At 52.4% G+C, this 20,041-nt stretch overlaps 7 protein-coding genes across 7 annotated transcripts; 2 read left to right on the top strand and 5 right to left on the bottom strand.

The window, feature by feature from the left end:
- Positions 1 to 1,043: 1,043 nt before the first annotated feature.
- On the bottom strand, positions 1,044 to 2,728 carry CKM354_000613000 (uncharacterized protein; the record flags this gene model as incomplete). The annotated part of the gene is made up of 3 exons (XM_044801433.1): positions 1,044 to 2,132; positions 2,542 to 2,643; positions 2,711 to 2,728. 3 exons carry the CDS (start codon positions 2,726 to 2,728, stop codon positions 1,044 to 1,046), a joined length of 1,209 nt encoding a protein of 402 aa, XP_044657368.1.
- Positions 2,729 to 5,118: 2,390 nt separating this feature from the next.
- CKM354_000612900 (uncharacterized protein) lies at positions 5,119 to 6,060 on the top strand (the record flags this gene model as incomplete). The annotated part of the gene is made up of 1 exon (XM_044801432.1): positions 5,119 to 6,060. The coding sequence occupies one exon, from the start codon at positions 5,119 to 5,121 to the stop codon at positions 6,058 to 6,060; it is 942 nt and encodes a 313-aa protein (XP_044657367.1).
- A 2,074-nt stretch (positions 6,061 to 8,134) lies between these two features.
- On the top strand, positions 8,135 to 9,442 carry CKM354_000612800 (uncharacterized protein; the record flags this gene model as incomplete). The annotated part of the gene is made up of 5 exons (XM_044801431.1): positions 8,135 to 8,354; positions 8,405 to 8,640; positions 8,698 to 8,787; positions 8,840 to 8,930; positions 8,979 to 9,442. The coding sequence occupies 5 exons, from the start codon at positions 8,135 to 8,137 to the stop codon at positions 9,440 to 9,442; spliced, it is 1,101 nt and encodes a 366-aa protein (XP_044657366.1).
- A 673-nt stretch (positions 9,443 to 10,115) lies between these two features.
- On the bottom strand, positions 10,116 to 11,987 carry CKM354_000612700 (uncharacterized protein; the record flags this gene model as incomplete). Its single annotated transcript, XM_044801430.1, has 1 exon — positions 10,116 to 11,987. The coding sequence occupies one exon, from the start codon at positions 11,985 to 11,987 to the stop codon at positions 10,116 to 10,118; it is 1,872 nt and encodes a 623-aa protein (XP_044657365.1).
- A 296-nt stretch (positions 11,988 to 12,283) lies between these two features.
- Positions 12,284 to 13,934, bottom strand: CKM354_000612600 (uncharacterized protein; the record flags this gene model as incomplete). The annotated part of the gene is made up of 2 exons (XM_044801429.1): positions 12,284 to 12,912; positions 12,962 to 13,934. 2 exons carry the CDS (start codon positions 13,932 to 13,934, stop codon positions 12,284 to 12,286), a joined length of 1,602 nt encoding a protein of 533 aa, XP_044657364.1.
- Positions 13,935 to 14,531: 597 nt separating this feature from the next.
- Positions 14,532 to 15,425, bottom strand: CKM354_000612500 (uncharacterized protein; the record flags this gene model as incomplete). The annotated part of the gene is made up of 1 exon (XM_044801428.1): positions 14,532 to 15,425. One exon carries the CDS (start codon positions 15,423 to 15,425, stop codon positions 14,532 to 14,534), a length of 894 nt encoding a protein of 297 aa, XP_044657363.1.
- Positions 15,426 to 16,006: 581 nt separating this feature from the next.
- Positions 16,007 to 17,091, bottom strand: CKM354_000612400 (uncharacterized protein; the record flags this gene model as incomplete). The annotated part of the gene is made up of 2 exons (XM_044801427.1): positions 16,007 to 16,914; positions 16,971 to 17,091. The coding sequence occupies 2 exons, from the start codon at positions 17,089 to 17,091 to the stop codon at positions 16,007 to 16,009; spliced, it is 1,029 nt and encodes a 342-aa protein (XP_044657362.1).
- Between the last annotated feature and the right edge of the window lie 2,950 nt (positions 17,092 to 20,041).

Here is a 20,041-nt window from a genome sequence, read left to right as displayed (position 1 = left end):
GAAAGGGAAAAAAAAATTGGGCTATTCAAAGCGCTGCGGAGGACTCATGGAGCCACTACATTCTTGCTCCCGGACCCGCACAGGCGGCAAACCAATTTCATTGCGACGGCGCATCGCATCACAACGCTGTGATTGCGGCCTTCAGAACTTGTGTGTGGGTGACAACATCGACAGAACTATGCGGCAGCATATATGCGGGTTGAGACTCGCGGTGCCCGGGATCAGCAATGCTCAACAGCTTGCGAGAGGAGCACAGCGTACAGATCGCGAAACAGTTTCCGCACGACGAGGCTGAAGCTCGGAACTCCAAGCGGCGCTGGTTGTTCAGGCAATTAGCAACGGCGTGCCAGCGACGAATCGTCAGCCTCGCCAGCTATCGAACAGCGGCATATTTTGTTCGGGCAATTCAAAGACAACGTAGGAGTGATTGGGACTACGAAGGACAGAGAGCGAGAGGCAGATTAGCCGCGGAAGAGATAGATCTAGTCAGAGAACAAGCAGAAGATGCAGACGACGCAGCAGATGCAGACGGTGGAGGACATGCAACGCGCTATGACATATTCGACACGAGCATGTTCAATTCGAAAATTTCGAAAGCTGGGGCATATCTAATTCATCATTGTGTCATTCTCATTCTCATTTTCCGTGCCTTGTCTTGATTCTATTTGTACATCAAACGAAGCTTCCTCGCGTTGGTGCCGAGAGTCCCGCGCGAGCTGACCCCGTTCCTCTTCCGCGCGCGTAGTATGAGGGTTCGCAAGCAAGCAAAACAAGCAGATAGTAGTAGTGGTAGTGGCTGTGGTGCTCAATCTATGCCAACCCATGATGAAAAAATTAACGCAGTGTCGCGTCACGTAGAAATTTCTTTCCGCCCGTCCCTCCCTCCCTCCCTGGCCCTGGGGTCTGTTGGTGGAGTATCATTGTTCGAAGCAATTTTGACCGATAAGCTGTTGTAGTCTCACGGATGGCTCGTGGCGGTAATCAGATTCGCCTGGTGCTCAACCATTGTGTGCTCAGATGTTCGGGTAGTCGGTATGGCTCAATTACCATTCGAACTCTCCCATGCCCTTGTGGAAGACCCATTCTTTCCCAGATACACTCATGACGCCATCCTTGAGAGTGCACTTCCACTTGTTCTTCACGCGTTGAACCTTATCGTAAGTGCAGAGAATGCTGTCGCCGAGATCATCGTCTTCGTCGCCCATAGCGCCTTGACCATCATCGTCGTCGTCATCGAGGTCGGAGTTGATGGCATCGGGATCGTCTTCATCCTTGACGCCTTTGTCCTCGTCGTCATCTTCGTCTCCATCGAGTTGTGGAATCGAGGGTCCAGCGGCAGAAGTGGTCGTGGATCGCTTCTTGTTCTTGATGCGCGACGAAGGCTGCTCGCCAAGAGGCACCATCAAGCCGCTCGACAGGTCAGCTGTAAGGCTCAGAACTTGGTCTCGCATCATGCGATCGGCTTGATGTGCGTGCTGTGCGTGAGCAGCTCGTCTCTCCGCAAGCATGGCGCGCCATTGCGCAAGATCATCCTCTTCATTAGCTCCATCGGTCTGGGGGTAGTTTGGATGCTGGAACTGGCCCTGCTGAAGCTGTGGACTATCATTTTCGACCTTGATACGAGGCTGAGCTTGTTGCTGGTGCAATCGCTGCTGCTGTTGCGCCATTGCAGCTTGTTGCGCTTGTTGGAACTGTTGCTGTGCTGGACTACCTTGTGGCAGCTGCATCGGTTGTGGCTTGGGTTGCTGTTGTTGCTGGCCTGGCAGTGCTAGACCGCCACGCTGCATCGCAGCCAATGATGGTGCTGCTGCATTTCCGAACTGCTGCTGGACCAACTGCTGTGCTCGAGCAGCGCCTCCTTGCACTGGGATCGGCTGGCCGTTGTTTTGACCGTAGTTGCCGTTTGGAAGGCCATGGTATTGGTGCTCCATACCGGGTTCAGTCTTGACTCGCTGACCGTTTGAGGCAGCCTGAGAGGCGTCATAGCTGGCATAAGGATTGGCAGGCATGCCATTCACATTGCCGCCGGGATTAGTTGGTGCGATTTGTTGCTGCGGAGGTTGCGGAGGCTGCGGTTTCGGGTCCCATGGCATCTGAGCGACACCACGCTGTGATAGCTTGTTCTGCCATTCCTTTGTGCATGTCAGCGAGTGTCTTGCATCCCATCTGCTGGTAAAGAAGTGCAATCGACTGGGGTGTTGAGAGGTATATTGCACGTGATGTCAGCCAAAAGGGTTAGTGTCATGGCGCAGAGTGGGGCTTAGCGGAAAGGAGAGCGTATAAAGCTGGAACAGCAAAAGAGAGGGCGGGCCCAGCAAATCTGCGATCCTCAAAGCCAGCCCCGCCCCTCGCCCGCCGAAAGCGCTCGCCGCCCTGCGCTCCTCCGCCGCGGCCAAACCAGCATTTCCGCTGTCGTCGACGATGTCGCCGTGTCGCTGCGAATGTCGACGTCTCTTTCTTGATGCGATCGTCGCGCGACGCGACGCAGTGCAGTGGTGACGGCCATCGTTGTCCAGGAGAGGGAGGAGAAAGCACACATACCTGCTGCAACTCGCCCAATGTCTGCGAACCCACGCCGCTCTCCTCGAAGTCGGCTTGCGACGCTGCTACGACCTCCTCAATGATCTTGAGGTAGACGTCGCCCTGTTCTCGGGGTTAGCGTTGCTGCGCTGCTGCCAGAACTCCGCTTCGGCCGCGTTCCACCACTCACCACCAGCGTATTGGTCATGTTGGCGGTCGGCGTGTGGAAGCAGACAGGAGGATTGAGGGCTCAATGGCGGAAGGATGTCGTAGACTGCTGGATATCTCGTCGCTGGTCAATCCGCTGGCGCAACAAAGGCCTGGCGTTACCGCCTGGAGCTGCGGCGTTCGGAGGAGCGCGAGCGCTTCGTGTGCGGCGCAAAGGTCGTGGCGGTAAGAAATATGTGGTCTATTATTCAATGCTATCGTCCCCTGCCACCTTCCAGTGTGTCGGAGGTATCGTCGCCGGCCTGTTCGCTGTTTCGCCCTGCACAGCACGTTGGTGTCTTTGGCTGTGTTGCAACAGCCCGCTTTAAGTAGTTCGGCTGCTCGGCTATACCCGCGCGCTAGTCGTCCTCCCTCACTCCAGCAGTCACGATCGTGGACACATTGTCATATGCAGATGGCCTTCACTGCATATGGTCCTCGCATGAGGCCTTGCAATTGACGTTTTGTAATGATTGCGGTCCCGCTGACAGGTACAGCAGTCACGGACCGCAGAGCTTGACAGCACTCGAAAATCGTTCACAACGAGAGACATCATTCAGGCGAGTCTCCCTTGTACAGAGTGTACAGAACGATGTAATAAGGGAGCTCTAATCACTTGCAGTCCGTTCTCGTCGGATGCCGCAATACGTTCAAGTACAAGTCGGCATCCTAAGGATGATAGACAATCTCGGTCGTGGCTTGTCCTGCCTGTCATCCGTGGACAGGGCAGACGCTGATATGCCAAATTCTTCTCAGAGTGTCAAACTTGCTGTTGCCACATGCTGGAAATGCGCCGGACGTACTACTGCAATAATGGCGACGATGGATGTCATTAAGTTTCCACCAGCCAAGTGGGTAGAAGAGTTGTTCACGACAAATTTCACCTCGGACGACTGCACATGAATTGCTCTCCTAGGCGCGGGGTCGGCCGATCGACATGGCTTGCCGAAGCTCACAAATATAATTTGCAACAGGTTGCTTTTCCTGCTCCCCAGTGTCGACATGCAAAGTGCCGAACTGCGCACATTAACACGATATTTAGAGCCTCGAAATTGCCACGCTGACTAGTGCATTGCAGTGACTACTCGCTTTATTGAGTACCCCATCTGCTGGAAGTACGTGCAACCAAATTTTCAAAACCGCCTCTGCAGATTCTCATGCGCGCAGAACGCAACATCACAACCACTGGCCATCACTCAAATTCAACTCGATCGCGGCAAAGAGGCCTTGATCAAATTCTCCAACTCGAGTTCGCCGGCACCGGAGGTCAATCCATTTCGCTGGTTGATTGCCACAGAGCGTATCTTGCTTATTTTCTGTGCTCAGAGGACCATCATCATGGGCGACTTCCCTGCAATCGTGGAGGTCATCAAGAGTCGTTTCGGCGCCGAGCCTATATATGCTCAGATCCGCGAGCGGGTCAGGGGACTCAAGCAGATTGCTAGGATGAGGTATGGAGAGGCGACGAAGGTGGTCAAGTTGAAGTTGAGAAAGACGGGAACGGGGACGGGCGAGCAGTAGGTATGTCGGCTCGTATTACTGCACTGGTCCAGGCCGGACCACGATAAGCAGTGACCGAATTGCGCAAGCTTGTCTGAGCTACTCGCTGTTCGCTTTTCCGAAAACCGAGACCGGAGAGCTGGACAGATATCATGTTGATCGAACTCAATGGGAATCTCTTGTTCTACACGGTTTGGATATCGACCTTCCTCAGCAGCATACTCAAGGTCGTGAGATTGCGAAGCAGTTGTTTGCGGAAGATTAACAGCAAACGGCAACTCGATGACGATTCCGCCGATGCGGAAGAGATGTTCATTTCGGATCTCTGCGTCCCGGTGTATCGAAGGATACAAGTTTCTTAGATCTGCGAGCCAGCCATCCGGGTCGCTCAGTTGTGTGCGAGCATATGAACACGTTGCAAAGCAATTCCAGCATAATCATGGGCTCGTTTACTGGTTCCCCGCTGGCTCTTTCAGAGCATCCTCTGCATCAGATCCGCGCAATTCGCCGTTCGATCATAAGGAAAGTGCGCACTATCATTCGCCGCGTCTGAACAGTCGATTTGAACGAGTTCCAACAGTATGAGCTAGCATTGGCAGACTGCAGACATGCCGAATTCAACGTCATTGAATGTTTGCTGTGTAACGCTTGGCGTTTGTGAGACGTTCTTTTCAGTTCACCATGATTGTGACTCTTTCGAAACCGCTCGGACTTCCTAGGACTCGATACCGAAGGGAAGTCGCAAACAACAATCCAGCTTGCACCTCTTTTTGCTCTCGCTTCATCCCATAGCACGGCTCGACCACTCACTCGCACGTCCATTACTCTGGTTGTCCAGGAGTATTCTTCAACAGTCAGCAGTTATCAAGCGCGCCTTCGTTCCTCCGCAAGATGGCACCCACCGGCTCTGACTATCAAGTCGACTGGCTCTGGATCAGCAAAGCTGATGCTCACGTTGCCAACCACCGCGACTGGTTCACCACTTTCAAACCCATCAAATCATACATCGGAGACACCTACCGTGGCGAGAACGAGGTCATTGGTATCGGCGATGTCGAATTGAGCGTCAAAGTCCGCGAGAACCGCACTGGACCAAAGTCCAAGCGCACCCTTCTGCTGAAGGACGTCTTGTACGTGCCCAAGATGATCTGCAACATCCTTGGGCGCCTTATCCAGGACGAGTACGATGTCGACATGGATTCTGACAAGAAGAGTGGCGACATTCGCCACAAGGCTACTGGAGCGGCAGCGGGTATCCTCGACTGTCCTGGCCTCAGCATGGACCTCCAGCGCTTGCGTCTCGTCGGACTGAGTGCGACACAGACGAGCTTGGATCCGAATCCGTACACGCTCTACCTGATCAGTGTAGACTGGAACGATGAGGAGCGAGCCAAGTGGCTGATGCAGACGAATTCAGAAGGATCGAAGAGATCGGAGGAACCAGAGAAGCCTCGATCGGGTGTGACTGAAGAACTCAAGGCGTGGTTCGAGGTGTGGTACGGCAATACATTCAACATATCGTGGGGCTTCAAGTTGGGGAATGACAAGCAACGTGCTGAGGAACGCGAGACATCGAAGGCAGATAGGGAAATGGGGGAAGAAGAAAAGGACAGTGGCGAAGAGGAGAACGAAACTGGCGAGGGGCAAAACGACTTCTTGCCTGATCTTGAGGCTGGATCAGCTTCTCATGTGGCTCCCTACCAGTTTACCAAGGCGCAACTCGACTGGCTCAATAAGAACAACGGCAACACTCGTGATTCTATGTATACTATGGGTTGGAACTTTGCGATGATGAGGACTGTCAGGAAGCAGTGCAGACTGCGAGGTCGATGAGGAGATGGTGCTCCAGGATGATGTCAGACAGCCTCGTTCACATTCGCGAGTACGCCGTCGTTTTAGATGGCGGTTGAAGATGCTGCGTTCCTCACATCGAAGGTCGTCGTGCCTCTGAAAAGTCTTGAGATTTGTTGGGGTTCATGACGGCCCAGCTGGCAAATGCGCTGATGCTGCTCACACATGACAGAATAAGCTTTGCTCGCGCTATAGCATGCATTTACTGAGAGACGTATACGGAAATCTGAACGTCGTCAAAGCACGCTCGACACTCTCTATACTCCCACATCTATCACCGTTTCGCCCTCTCACCCTGCCTTCATCCAAAGCCCTACCTCTTCGGCCTTATCGACCGTACGGCATACTGATCCTTCCTTCTCTAACCTCTCGAATCCTCCTTTCCTCCCCCTTCGTAATTCTCTTACTCCTCAACCCTTCGCAACATTTTTGCTTCGCGAGGACACTACCGAACCTAAGGGACCAAATTAATGGAGACTCGAAAACTCCCAACCTCTACTCGAAACGGAACGAGCGAAGCCACGCGCCTGATTTGGAAGGTAGCGGCACGCGCGAAAAGTCGATTTGCGACGAGGTCTATATTGGCTAGAATCGGCTGGCTGCAGACCTGCCGAACTCAACCTTCTCGAATATTTGCTGTATAACACTTGATGTTTGATATGTGTTCTTTCCGTTTACCATAATCGCGACTCCTTCGCGACTGCTCGGACACATTGAGAATCGAAGCGGGCTCGGCCTGTACAAAAAGCCATGTAGCGACGGCTTGCTACATGACTCCAGTGGGCAGCCTTTTCATTGATACTGAGAGAACATACTATTAGCTTTCCATTTATCGTAAAGAGGCCTATTATCTCGACACATCGGGACGTCTTCCGCGCCATCGATAATCACGATATCAGTCTCTTCTTCAATTAACGGGTGTTCGATCGTGCTGTCAGCGTTGCACAAAATTGCCTGTTCTCGTATCAGCACTTGGCGCAGTCCAACGGGAACCGCAGTACCAACAGATTTTAAGAAATCAAGACAATGTGGCCAATGCTGTAGACCGTCTTTCGAGCTTCTGCCAATATCCTTCCCGTTGGCAGCATCCTGCAAAGCCTTGCGAACACCGGAGAGACAATGCAATTGGTGAAACCTGAAGTCGATCATCAGCTTCCGGCGTGCGCGACTATCGTTGCAGACGAGTACGAACATGCTAATAGCCTCAATGCTACCATTCTCCGTCTTCGTAACCCCAGTCAATGGTGACATCCACTCCTCCCAGAGATGGTCTGTATCAGATTCTATGGACATGTATCGAGTGTCACGAAAGAATCGTGTTTCTGTTAGGCGATCGGTGGAAGCACATTCGCAGTCTTTAGCGGCCCAGATCAGTGCGTTAGCCAGTGTGAAATAAAGTATCAGCAGACACAAGGAGCTTGAAACTGAGATTGCGATCGCAAATTTGGTCCAGCTGCACTGACGATATTTTCGCTGTTGGTTGCCTTGTATGCATACATCGGACCGGCTGCTATCGTGTTCATTCTTTTCAAGTAGAGATTCTGTCGTTCCATCTGACTGTCTGATTGTTCTCTCAGAAGAGATTTTGTGCTTGGGGATATCGGGCATGGTCGATGCTGTCAAGCAGGTAGCGCATGAGAGAGCAGAATTGCGCTGAACACGGAAGTAGGTAAAAATGTCGCCTTGAGCAGGAATCCGTCGTAAGTCGTTTGTTGCCGAGCAGAGGGATACGGGTTGTGACTATCCGGACACGAGCTGACCTTCTTCACGGCTATATAGGCATCCTGATTCCCGTCTGCATACTACTCGACAAGGGTTCCCATACAACCTGTTGCTGCAATATGGACAGGGAACACTGGGTCGCTCGTACTGACCACGTCAGGACGAATATAGCTACTGTTCAGCATGGACACACGTTTGAGAGACGGACGAACATGTTCCGATGACTGCTTGATCCAACGTCAACGCCCGTCGAAGTCAGGTCTTGCAATTCTACAGGCAATTCAGCTCTCATCAAACATAGTTTCATCGACTGCCACTGCAAAGATAACAAACGATGCCTTTCAAGGACGAGGCACCGGCGTATTCACCATTGCACGAGTCGGAAGAAGGCTTGTCTCTGTCTCCTCCAAAGCGACATGGTCTCAACTGGACATTGATATGGAGACTGGCAGTTTTGCTCCTTCTTGCAACGGGCAATCTTGCAGTGTTCTCACACATATACACGGGGCAAAGTCATGACTACAGCGGTCCCACTACTTCGCCCGAAGAATATGGTACGCTATGGTTCATCCAACGTAGCTGGACGTAACTGATCCCCTCTCAGCGCTGGTAGATGAACTCCCAACAATTTACAAGCGCTTCCACTGGTGGACAGAATATTCTGACAACAATGACACTGCGACCGACCAGCGCTGGGAGGACATCAATCCAGCACATGGCTTCATTGCCATGAACCGCGAATGGGCGTTGGACAATCATTGGCCGGACTCGATGCACTTGCCATCCGACGACAGAAAGAACGTCTACCTGCTAGAAGCATATCATATGATTCATTGTCTGGTATGCGAACTCCCAACCTCAGGCCCAGCATTCCTTGCTGACCAGTGAATCTTATAGTATGTTATACGCAAAACTTTCTGGGAAGCCGTGAACCGCGAAGAATACACCTGGAATCCACCAGGCCACTGCTTCGATGCACTTCGTCAAGTAAGCTTTTCCATTCTGTCAATCTTCCAAAATCATCTAACGTATCCAACAGTTCATAGTCTGCAAAGCCGACAACACACCCTTCTATAAAGTGGATAGTGCTGCTGCAGTCGATCTGTCCAAGCCGCTTCAAGGCTACAAGGGTGAGCGCACTCCTTACAGATTTCCAGCTCGGTGCTGACCTGAAACAGTTCGCCGTGCCTATGATAGCATGGCATCGAGCCCAGAGCAGGTCGATTCGGCTACTGACGTCGACTTGACGAAGCCACTCCAAGGTTACAAGAGAGAGGCGGCATATGACAGCATGGCTGCTAGCCCAGAGCAGGCTGATTCTGCTGACGCTGTCGACCTCTCCAAGCCGCTCCAGGGCTACAAGAGGAGTCCAGCCTATGACAGCATGGCGGCTAGCCCAGAGCAGGTCGTTGACAATGACGAAGTCGATCTGACGAAGCCATTGCAAGGCTACAAGCGCAGCCCAGCATACAACTCTATGGCATCTAGCCCAGAACAAGTGGCAGACAATGGCAAAGTCGACCTCACCAAACCGCTCCAGGGCTACAAGAGGAGCCCAGCCTATAACAGCATGGCAGCTAGTCCAGAACAGGTCGCAGACAATGGGGCGGTCGACTTGACTAAGCCACTCCAGGGCTACTAGATGCTGAACATCTCTGATAGGCTTAGGCATCACATATGGCAAGATTGCAGAGAATAGGGAGGGAGAACTGGAAAGTGTAGTATTCATTCCTTTATGGTCGGGAGTTATGGATTGGGAAGTATAGTATCCATTCCTTTGCAGTCAGGAGTTGTTATTTGATTTTAGAGAACTCTCTACATTAGCTATTGTTGGGCGGCCAACGCATGAGCTTCAAGACCTGTGTGAAACGGGCTTCCGTACTTGACATCTATCACCGATACGCAGAGATAGCCACCTCCAATTGACATTTCATTGGGCTGCGAGTATAGATCTTCCTTCCTTTCGGTGCACGACAAGAGCATAGAGGTCCATGATATCACTCACACACATTGATCAAGTAACTTGTGTTGCTGAGAGAGCGTAAGACTGAGCGATCGACACGGATGCCAGCAAATCTATCAGGACGCTTGTCATTCCGAACCAGCATGAACACAGCCTCAACAACCGCCAAAATCACACACCTAACCAACGTACGGATGGGCTTCGTCTTCCTCGAACGAGAGCGCAAGACCCCGCTAATGCTCGATGCACTACCATAATACATAGTAACCAAGCACAAGGATCACCTTTCTTTTACGATAATGAATACCATGTTTAACAAACTCTGCTTCTTCCACCGTCCTTGATTGAAACCCTACTTCTCCGGCCTTACCAATCCTACAGCATACTTATCCTTCCTTCTCCACCCTCTCAAATCTCCCTCTCCACCCTTCGCAACCTTCTTACTCCTCAACCCCTTCGCAAAATCTTTCCCCTTCCCATTGCGTACTCCACCACTCCTCCTCAAAATCTTCCCCTTCAACTTCACTGCCGTGATCCTCTCATCAGGCTTATACTTCACACAACTCTTCGCCGAATTCTGCAATTCCTTCGAATATTTCTCTTCAGTCTCCGGCTTGAACCATTCGTGATCTTTCCAACCTTCCGGGTCATCATAAAGCGGGTCTGTGGAGAGATATTCTTGCACGGCACCCTTTTTGATTTCGTCCTCGGATAAAGTCTCGGGTGCAGGCGCGTTCATGAGAGACATGATCACGCGGCCGATTTGATAGATGTTTGTCCAGCTTTGTTGGCGTGCGATGAAGACTGCTTCGTAGGTCGTTTTATCTTCGTAGGCGTGTTGTTCCGGGGCGAAGTAGCCGGCGGTGCCTGTGCTGTCGGCGTAGGCGGTTGGGTTTAGGATGTCGTCTTTGGATGTCATGATGCAGCCGCCGAAGTCTGCGAGGACGGGTTGAGGGTAGGAGGGGAAGGATTTTGGGTTCCGTGCGGCGAGGAAGACATTGTCGGGTTTGATGTCTCGGTGGACGATTTCTTTCCAGCCATCTGGTGCTTTGTCGGCTTCGCGTATGCTGGCGCGTTCCATGACGAGACAGGCGTCTGCTAACGCTTCGAAGGCGCACCAGATGAAGGGTTCTGGGACATGATAGTCATCATCTGCTTTGTCGATGATTGTGATGAAGTCTCCCCGCGCGTAGAAGGGCATGATGATTCGATAAGCCATTCTGTTGAAGTCGACGCTGTGGTCGCGGATACCGGCAATCCGATGGCTGCCTGGCTTTTCTTGACAAGCTTGCATAGCTTCGACTTCGACGGGTAGCCGATCCTCAGGAGCCATGTCACGAGGATCTCCATCCCAGAATTTGATGCTTCCCCAGTGGAATGGCCCATCAGTCCAACAATCTTTGACAGCGATGCGGTCTTGGATGACGCCCTTCCCATCAACGTGGACCCAGAGATGTGCAGATCCATTTCCGCCAGAGCCAAGGTGTTTCTGGTATACCCAGTCAACATCATCGAGATCAGAAGCCTTCCCCTTGCCATATCGCTTACGGGCTACTTGTCTCTCTCCCCTCATCTTGCCTTCCGAATCATCGTATGCACGAAACATGTCCTTACGTGGTCCACCCATTGCAGTGTCGCCGTCTTCCGCAGAACCCTCGTAGTCATCATCCGCTTCCTCATCCGCTGCGTCAGGAAGATCTCCCAGATCGGCCGCTCCAGCATCATCGCTCTCCTCATCATCATCAATCTCGTCATCTCCCTCCGCATCCGTGGGCACATCCTTCAGTTCGATACCCGCCCTATCAGCATCTCTCAATCTCTGCACCGCTTCATCTTTCTCCTCCTGAGACCAGTTATTCCATATCTTCTTGCTGTCAGCACTAGTCTTCTGTGAAATGTATCCGGGCTTTGCCCTCGCGCGCAATCTCCGATGCTCTTTGAAAATTTCATAATCGCTGCGGTGATCCATCTTGTATTGTTCTAGCGTGTTACTAAGGCGTTGAGGTATCTCGTGCCCAGGAACACGAATGTGTCTGCGGAGCGGGCGTAAGCTGCGAGTAGTCGGATCGCAAGTAGTTGCACCATGGGCGATCATGGCACCCGCAATGGGCCAGATACATGTCTGCATGCCTTCGACGTCCACTTTCTTTGTTCCTCTCCGCTTCTTCATGGTGGACATGAATGGTTCTTCCGGATTAGGAAATTCGTTTCTTTCATTCATCATCGCTATCTGAGCGCACCTATCACAGATCGCTGTCTTGTGGATGTGCTCGTTGTGACAATTGGCAAAGGATCCCTCGCCGTCGACTGTCAACCAAGCACTGACCTCTCCTGGTACAATGCTTTGTGTCCAATAGACCAAATATTGCCTTTGTGGTGACAGCCGTAGACCGAGATTCCTCGCCTCTCCACATCTATAGCGGCAGTCTGTTGAGCAGCCACTGGTGTGCAGCTTGATCAGCGCAGCTGTGATTGCTACAGCTTGTTCGTCAGGGTTGTCGCGATTCGTCCACTGCTTTCTTATCGCATAAACCTGCTTCTCCGAATATCCTCCAGAATCTTCAATACTTCCGTCGCGCAAGCTTGCTGCGCATGCTTCTTGCCAAAGACATGGCTCGTCTGACCAACATGCCCAGCAAGTCGTGGTTCTTTCCGCACGTCTCCAGGCAGAAATTCAGCATGCGTATTGTAAAACGATTCGCTCGTTGGCACCGGCACATGTCTGTATGCTGGCTGACAGAAGCCAAGGTCCAAAGCCAGCTGATGAACTTGCTCAGATGGTTTGGCAAGATTTGCATTGACGTCTGCGGATCGTAGTGTCTGCGTGAGCCCAGTGTGACCAGGAGTTTCCGACTGGGAAGATGGGTTTGCCGGGACAGGAGATTCCAAGACGGATACCGAGGACTTTCGTCGCTTCTCTGGCGCTGCCGCCACTTTGGTCTGTGAGCGCAACCATTGAACTGCCTCCATCGCAGCTGCCTTCTTGGCGTTCATCTTATTCGCATACCGCTTATCATCGCCACCAAATGGAGTATGCGGCGAGCCTTTGATCCGCAAGGTACAGGTCCACGGCCCGACATTCTCATTCTGCTCATTCTGGCTTTTGAGTTCGAAGTCGGGAAATGGCAGCTGATTCTTTTGAAGGTACTCTGTGCTGCATCAGTATGAGATAAATGATTCCATGCACAAGACACTTACGATAGATCAGGTTGATCCACGGCTCATCTTCGAGCCCTGCTGGTACTGGTGTGAATGCTACGTCGCTGACTTTTCGTTTCTTCTGGTTGGGCATTGCCTCGACTGTCGGAAGATGCTTCTTGCACATCTCCTCTTTGCCATCTTTGTGAGACGCATACGGGCCAATGCGGTCAAGGAATTTGCCATTCAACTTCAGCTCCACCTCAAAGCACTGTTGCGCCACTTCGAAGTAAGCGAAGTCGCGGACGATGCCGCGGGCATCACAGGCCAGATTGAATGCATTCGCAAATTCACCATGCTTAGTGGTGGCTCGCAGCGGATTGGCAGTCCGTCTCGGAGGTGGAGGCGCGTACGGGTTTGCTTTCTCAAACTCGTCCATGGACATTAGGTCCAAGTCGTCGGCCCCACCAAACGCGCGGAAGTCGTGGCCGGGCGGCACGTTCTCCATGTCTATGTCGGCCACCATATCCGAGGCGAGTGCGTGTATCGTGGATGAGACAGGATTCTCGTTTTTCCACAGCTTGAGATTCGCTCTCAGCCTTTGAATGGGTGTCGCGAGTGGGCCGATCTGATTGAAGCGACGAGATTGAGGTTGAGTGCCGGGGTTTTGCCGAAATGGGTCAGGCGGCGGCGTGGAAGTCGCGACGCGACCAGTCTGCCCAAGCTCGACTGCCACCTTTCTTGGAGCAGTATTTTTCGCAAAGACACCGGTCAATGTGTTGTTTTCCTGGGCTTGACCTGCGCCGCTTGCGATCGAGGATGCGATGCCGACCGCTCTTGCAAGAATGCGGGATGTCACGTCGACGTGACGCGTAGCCGCACTTGCCGCAGTGTTGTTGCTGGAGGCGAGATCTTGTGAACGAAGTCGAGGATCAGATCTGAAAATTGATGCCGTCCAATTCTGTTGCTGTCGCTGGATCTGGTTAGCCGGGTCTCGACTTGGCTGCTTGTGGTTTGCATGTGAAGACGCCATGTTTGATGGCACGCGCTGGCGGCGCGTGGCAACAATCAATCAGGTGAAGGGGGACGGCAATGAAAGTGGCTCTCTGAAGGAACAGAGAGTTGGAAGAGAAGAAGAAAAGGCGCCGCGATGAATGAAAACGTGGATGCATGGTTGATTTGCATTAGGCAGCACGGCAGGTGCGAACGTTGCAAGCTAAAGCAAGAGCAAACAATGCTGGAAGGAGCGCTCGGTTCGTTCGGCAGGTTCTCAAGCTGTGGAAGTGAAGTCAAGACAGGTCTCACGGTGTACCAAACTCATTCTGTGATGCTCAATTCCTCCGGATACATCGTGCGGGAGGCAAAAAGAACGCCGCAGGGCTTTAGAACATATTACGTCTCGAGTATCGACAGGTCGAACAAGTTGGTCGCCATGAATTGGGAACTCAGTCGACTTCGCGTATAATTCACACTGGATCATCTATTGCACAAGAAATCGGAAGAGATGAACTGGTTTTGTCGCGGGCAATCTGCATTTCTTATCTATGTTCTACAAGACAACTCCCAACGCCATGAAATCAGACCACAATAATACACAAGCCGACCAAAGATTCGACGTTCAGCAGACACCTTACTCCTCCATCTCCTCCGACTCCTTCACCCCCTCCAGCAACCTAATCATGCGATCAGCGCCCGCTCTCACTCCAAGTTCCCCACGCATCATCGAAGCCTCCTGGTTGTCAATGACATAAAATTCCTCTCTCATAGGCTCATGATCTGGGCTTGTCCAGACAGACTTAGATTTGACCAGCAATCTGTGATCCTGCAGCCCAGGACCAATCGACACGTACCAGTACTTACCACCAAGACCCTGAAGCTGCATCTTGTCGAGAATATGGGTGAACAGAAGTTGCCAATCGTCTGCGGAGAATTTCTGACAGCTTATGTTCATCCAGCGGAGAGTTGGGGCGAAGGTATCCAAGACTTGGATCATCTGCTGCGCGGGCTTGTACGTTGGAGCGTGGATGACGAGTTGGGTGAGTTGGAGTTGAGGTTGGATTGCGAGGACATCGAGGAAGAGGGCTTGCGCTGGTGACCAGAGCATTTGCAAGTTTACTTGGCGGAGATTTGGTAGTTGGGCGAAGAAATCTGCTAGGATCTCTGCAGGCTCTCCGTCAAACTGGTCGAGTTTGGGAAGTTTCTGGTGATTCTCCTCGGTCTTGAAGGTCAGTTCCTCGATGTAGTGTTTTGGGCCTGTGGACATTACCAGAGCGTGTCGGAGGTCGAAGCGGTCGAGTCGGTTCATGTCTGCGATTCTCGCGCCGTGGGGATCGGCCATGGAGACTTTGAGGGTGATGTGAGGATGTCTGAAGTGTTCTCTCGCAGACCCGCGGCCGGAAGAAGGAGGATGCTCGCTGTCTGTGGTGGGAGTCACAGAGAGGAGGAAATCGCTTCTCCCTAGAGCTTCGCCAGGAAGCTGTGGTGCAGTGTTCTGCGTGGGATTGGCTCTCTTGCGGAACCTCATGTTGATGGAGTGTTGCTTGTAGTAGGGTAGTTGAATGGAAAGCTGTTTGTAAAAAGGTTGCGGGCGGTCTAGAAATTTTTTCTGAATGTAGGTAGATGAACAGAAGAGAGTGGCGATAGGCGAACTTATGTGCGTAGGCCAACGACCGCGAAAGTGACAGTGTTCGTACCGTCCCATGTTCACTGCGGGTTAGAACCATGTCACTATTCTTCACCCGTTCGTTACATACACAATGGCAAAGACCAGTGACCAGTGACCCTCCCGAATAGTAACTCATTTGAGCAATGTGAGACACTCTCTTTGTCCGTAAGACGTGACCAGATGGACAACGGGGCGGTATCGCTTGATCCTTTGTTCTGCAAATCCTGTACTCAAGCACTATGGCTATGGTAGACTCGCGCCATTACTTTCCCCTGTCCCAGTTGACAAGTCTATTATGCATCGTGATCCCCAAATCGTCGTCAAGTAACGACCGAAGTCTCCAGGTTTGGATGCTGACATGCATCGCGAGGAGTGGAAGTTGCGAAGCGCAGCAGACATGCTTTCGCGCCATGTCCGTGTGCACTTCGAGTCGCACCCTATCAGAATTCCCCAACCTCCTCTGGTGTCCACACTCTCTCCACCTTCATCTCTTCTCTACCAAGCTCTACATCTAAATCCTCCTCAGTCAGATAGCGCCAGAAAGGCGACCTACTGTAGTAGGGATCCTGCATTTCTCGCCCGACCACAAACTTCTCGAACACAACGGTGTTCTGCCCTGGGTTCTCAGGTTTTCGACCGAGTGATTCCATGATGACACTTCTCTCCCGATTGTTCTTCGTTCCGAGAATTTTGACACGTGCAGGCCAACGCCATCCTCCGTCAATGAACATGTCCATCACTGTGTACATGATCCGGCAACATCCCGCTGGACAATAACAATTGGTAAAGTCCAGCTCAAGCGCCTTCAGGTCTTTGCAGTCCTCTAAAAGGTTGGCCAAAAGGTCTTGTACCTCGTCATACGTCCTGCGATACGCATGCTTATGTGCTTTCGACTTATGTGCCCGTACGGACAGACTTGACCATGGAGCTCTCCTTGTGCTCGCGTCCGCGCGCATACAAGGCACACTCTCAAGAGCATCGCCGCGAGCAGGAGCACGAACGTCAAATGTCATGCTGGCAGATCGCAAGTACTTTCGTGCGAAGGTGTGGAGTTGAATGCAATTTGCATCGCAGGTTTCGTAGTCGACAAGTCTTAAGCACCTCGAAATTGAGTACGACCAGATAATTTGGTTCTGCTCAAACAGAACCTTGGCGGCTTCCTGTCCAACAGTCCGGCTGACGGCAAGGAGCGGCCAGTGTGGCTTTTCGTATTCGTAGAGATCGTCGAACCGCGCATCGTATGCGACTCGACTCTTGCTGAGGAAGACTTTGCCAGGGGCGACACAGTAGCCCCAGATCTGGTCGCGTAGTTCTTGCGGTAGAGTGTCGAGACGATTTGGTAATGTGCCTACGAGAAGCAGTAAGCATCATCACGCGTTCGGAGACCCTAGCGACAATACTTACGAATCCGAAGCTGCTCGAGTAGCGCTATGGCGGCTCGCTCTTCAGCGGCTTCCAGCTCGAGGCGCTGCAAATTTGCGCGTCGAGCAGCCAGCTCGGCCTCCGCGCGCTTGAGTGTGTCCATTGCGTCGCCGGTGCCGAGAAGGAGCGCTGCAGGTGGGAGATGGCGACTTGTGTGATCGAGTATCAGGAAGTATGTGCTTCCCGCTGAGGAATGTCGTGGAAAGTTCAGCAGATAAAGTCGGCAACCTTAGCGCGCAAACTTAATGCAGGCAGTCAGGGTGGTCAATGGACGGGTCATTTTTCGTGGCCATGCCGTCCGGACGGTGTCCGGCCGGATGGACAGCTAATGGGGTATCTGCCGGCCGGCATTATTAATGCTAGCGTCCGTCCGGACATGTAAGTGAATCACCGGTGTCCATGGCATGTGAATTGACCTTGTTGATGAGAATGTCGTTCCTAGGGGTGTTGTTAGGGTCTGGGTCAATTGATGAATAAGAGCGTGTTTGATTGGTCAGATGCCAGCCTGCAGAGACGCCGGCCCGTGCGCCGACCTCCCACGCGCGACTTCTCAGAACGCGACTGGGGACGCGTTTCCTTCACATGCCAAAGTCCCTCGATCGCCCACCTGATCATTGGCATTTACGCACACACCACGATGGCAGGCGGTACCTCCAGCATAAGCGCCACCCACAGCATCGACCTGACACAAATCCACGCCGAATCGCAGCTCGGAACCGTCCTCCGGACGCGTTATACGCGGACCGGCTTCCTCGTCGATGGAAAAGCTCTTCGCGACTTTTACCCGACACCGCCAGGCAAGGCAGAGCACAGAGCGTGGGTCTGGCAGCATGGTGAGGCTGTTACGCATCTTCAGAGCTTCACCAACTACTGGCTGTGTCGTCTGTGCTTCGACAGCAGCCATAAGGATCACAGGAAGGTGAAGGTCATTCGGACTGGTGGAGGAACGAACTCGATACGCAGACACCTAGGCAAGCATGGCTACGAGCTCGATGGCACGTACAAGCAGTGTAAGAGGCGTCCGGTAGACGACGGCAACATCGCTAGTATGATCAAGCGTCAAAGGACGACCGAGAAGACTCCTGTTGATCGTACCGAGTGGAGGTCGCTATTCCTCGAGTATGCCGTAACAGATGAGCACTCACTTCGCGCTCTAGCATCTGAACGACTGAAGCGGCTAGCTACGTATCGTCAACCTGTTCTCGAGATGCTATTCCCTACTTCTCACAACACCCCGCGAGCTTGGATCGTCGACTTGTGTAAGAAGACACTGCCTCGAGTAAAGAGCGATATGGCTACGGCGATAAGCGGCATCGCTTTGTCGTTTGACGCGTGGCTAGCAGACATCGATGGCGGCACCGACTTCTTAGGTGTTCATGCTCACTACTTCGATAAGGACTATCAGCTGAAGACAGTACTTATTGGACTCGTACCAACCTATGGCAATCACACTGGTGAAGAGCAGGCAAACATCCTTCTCAAGCTGATCAGACAGTATGATATCGCGTCCAAACTGACCTACTTTATGGCCGACAACGCGTCTAACAACGACACGACGATCGAAGCTATTAGGCGCGAAATACCAAGTCTCCGACACCCTCACAAGTGCCGCCTTCGCTGCGCTGGCCACTTCATCAACTTAGTCGTTAAGGCTATGCTCTACGGCGTCGACATCGAGTGTATTGACCAGGCTTGCAACGACATGAATAAGGAAGACGAGGAGCTCGAAGACAGCGAGATCGTATACGAGTTTCAACGCGCTCTATCTCTACGTAATGCCGTCGATCGTCAGACAGCATGGCGAAAGAAGGGCTGTGTTGGCAAGCTCCATAATATCGTGATCCATGCTCACTATAGCGAGGCACGACGACACGTCTTTCGATCAAAACAACGCGAGGCAGACACACGACTTGTCGAGCTAGTGTTGAACGGCGGGATTAAGTGGCAATCTGACCACGACATGATCGAGCGTGGCCTCGAGCTCAAAGATCCAATAGAGCTGTATTGCTTACAGTTCATTGACGACCTTCGTGAAGACATACTCACCGCGGATGACTGGGCCGAGTTGAAGGAGATATTGAAGCTTCTCAAGCCGCTGAAGATGGCGTCGCTGAAGGTCCAAGCAGATGGCCAACACTTCGGTGGATTGTGGCAGTCGTTGACAGCTTTGGAGTCACTGCTAACTACACTTGAGAAGGCGAAGTCAGACCATGAACACGCGGCCAACTCACACCTTAAGGCGATAGTCAATCTTGGTTGGAAGAAGCTCGACAAGTACTATCGACTCAGCGATCGCACGCCTGCCTACCGTGCCGCCGTGGCGTTACATCCATCGCTCAAGATGAGCTGGTTCGAGCAGCACTGGGGTGGTATGAAAGACGACAATACGCAGCGCAAGAATAAGGCGAAAGCGAAGTGCAAGCAACGGCAGTCGCAGCAGCAGAATCAAGACGATATCGAGGCGTCCACGCTATGGACAGTGAAGGCACGACACGCGATTGAAGAGCTCTATAATGAGTATAAGATGCGGTGTCCAGCACCAACAACTAGGCCGGCGACACGTGAACGCGAGGTCGACGATTACACGGCATCGTTAATGCTCACGGACACTGTGTTGCAAGACGATCTGCAGCGTTATCTTGCCGAGCCTCTGACACCTTATATGGTTGGCAACAAGCCTATTAATGTCGTCCAATGGTGGCGTGACAATCGCCAGCGATATCCATTGTTGTCCAAGCTAGCATTCGACCTACTGGCCACGCCGGCGAGCTCGAGCGCGTGTGAGCGTGAGTTTAGCTTAGCTGGCCACGTTCTCGACAATGAGAGGTGGCAGACGAAGACAGACTACGCACAATCACACCAACTACTGCGAAATTGGTTCAAGAACGACTTTGTGTTGAAGAGACACACAAAGGAGGTGGTAAGAGCGCAAGACGATCACTTTAGCGGCGACGTGGACAGTGAGATGTCAAGCTCATATGAAGGCAACAGCCAGCAGACAGACGTGCGAATAGAGGGCTAACAACACCTTCCTCTGGCTTCATTTTTCAACA

Source organism: Cercospora kikuchii, assembly GCF_019650295.1.
Source record: "Cercospora kikuchii DNA, contig_00003, whole genome shotgun sequence".
NCBI lineage: Eukaryota > Fungi > Ascomycota > Dothideomycetes > Mycosphaerellales > Mycosphaerellaceae > Cercospora > Cercospora kikuchii.
The sequence above is the reverse complement of the archived record's forward strand: the minus strand, read 5'-3'. Positions and strand labels throughout refer to the sequence as shown.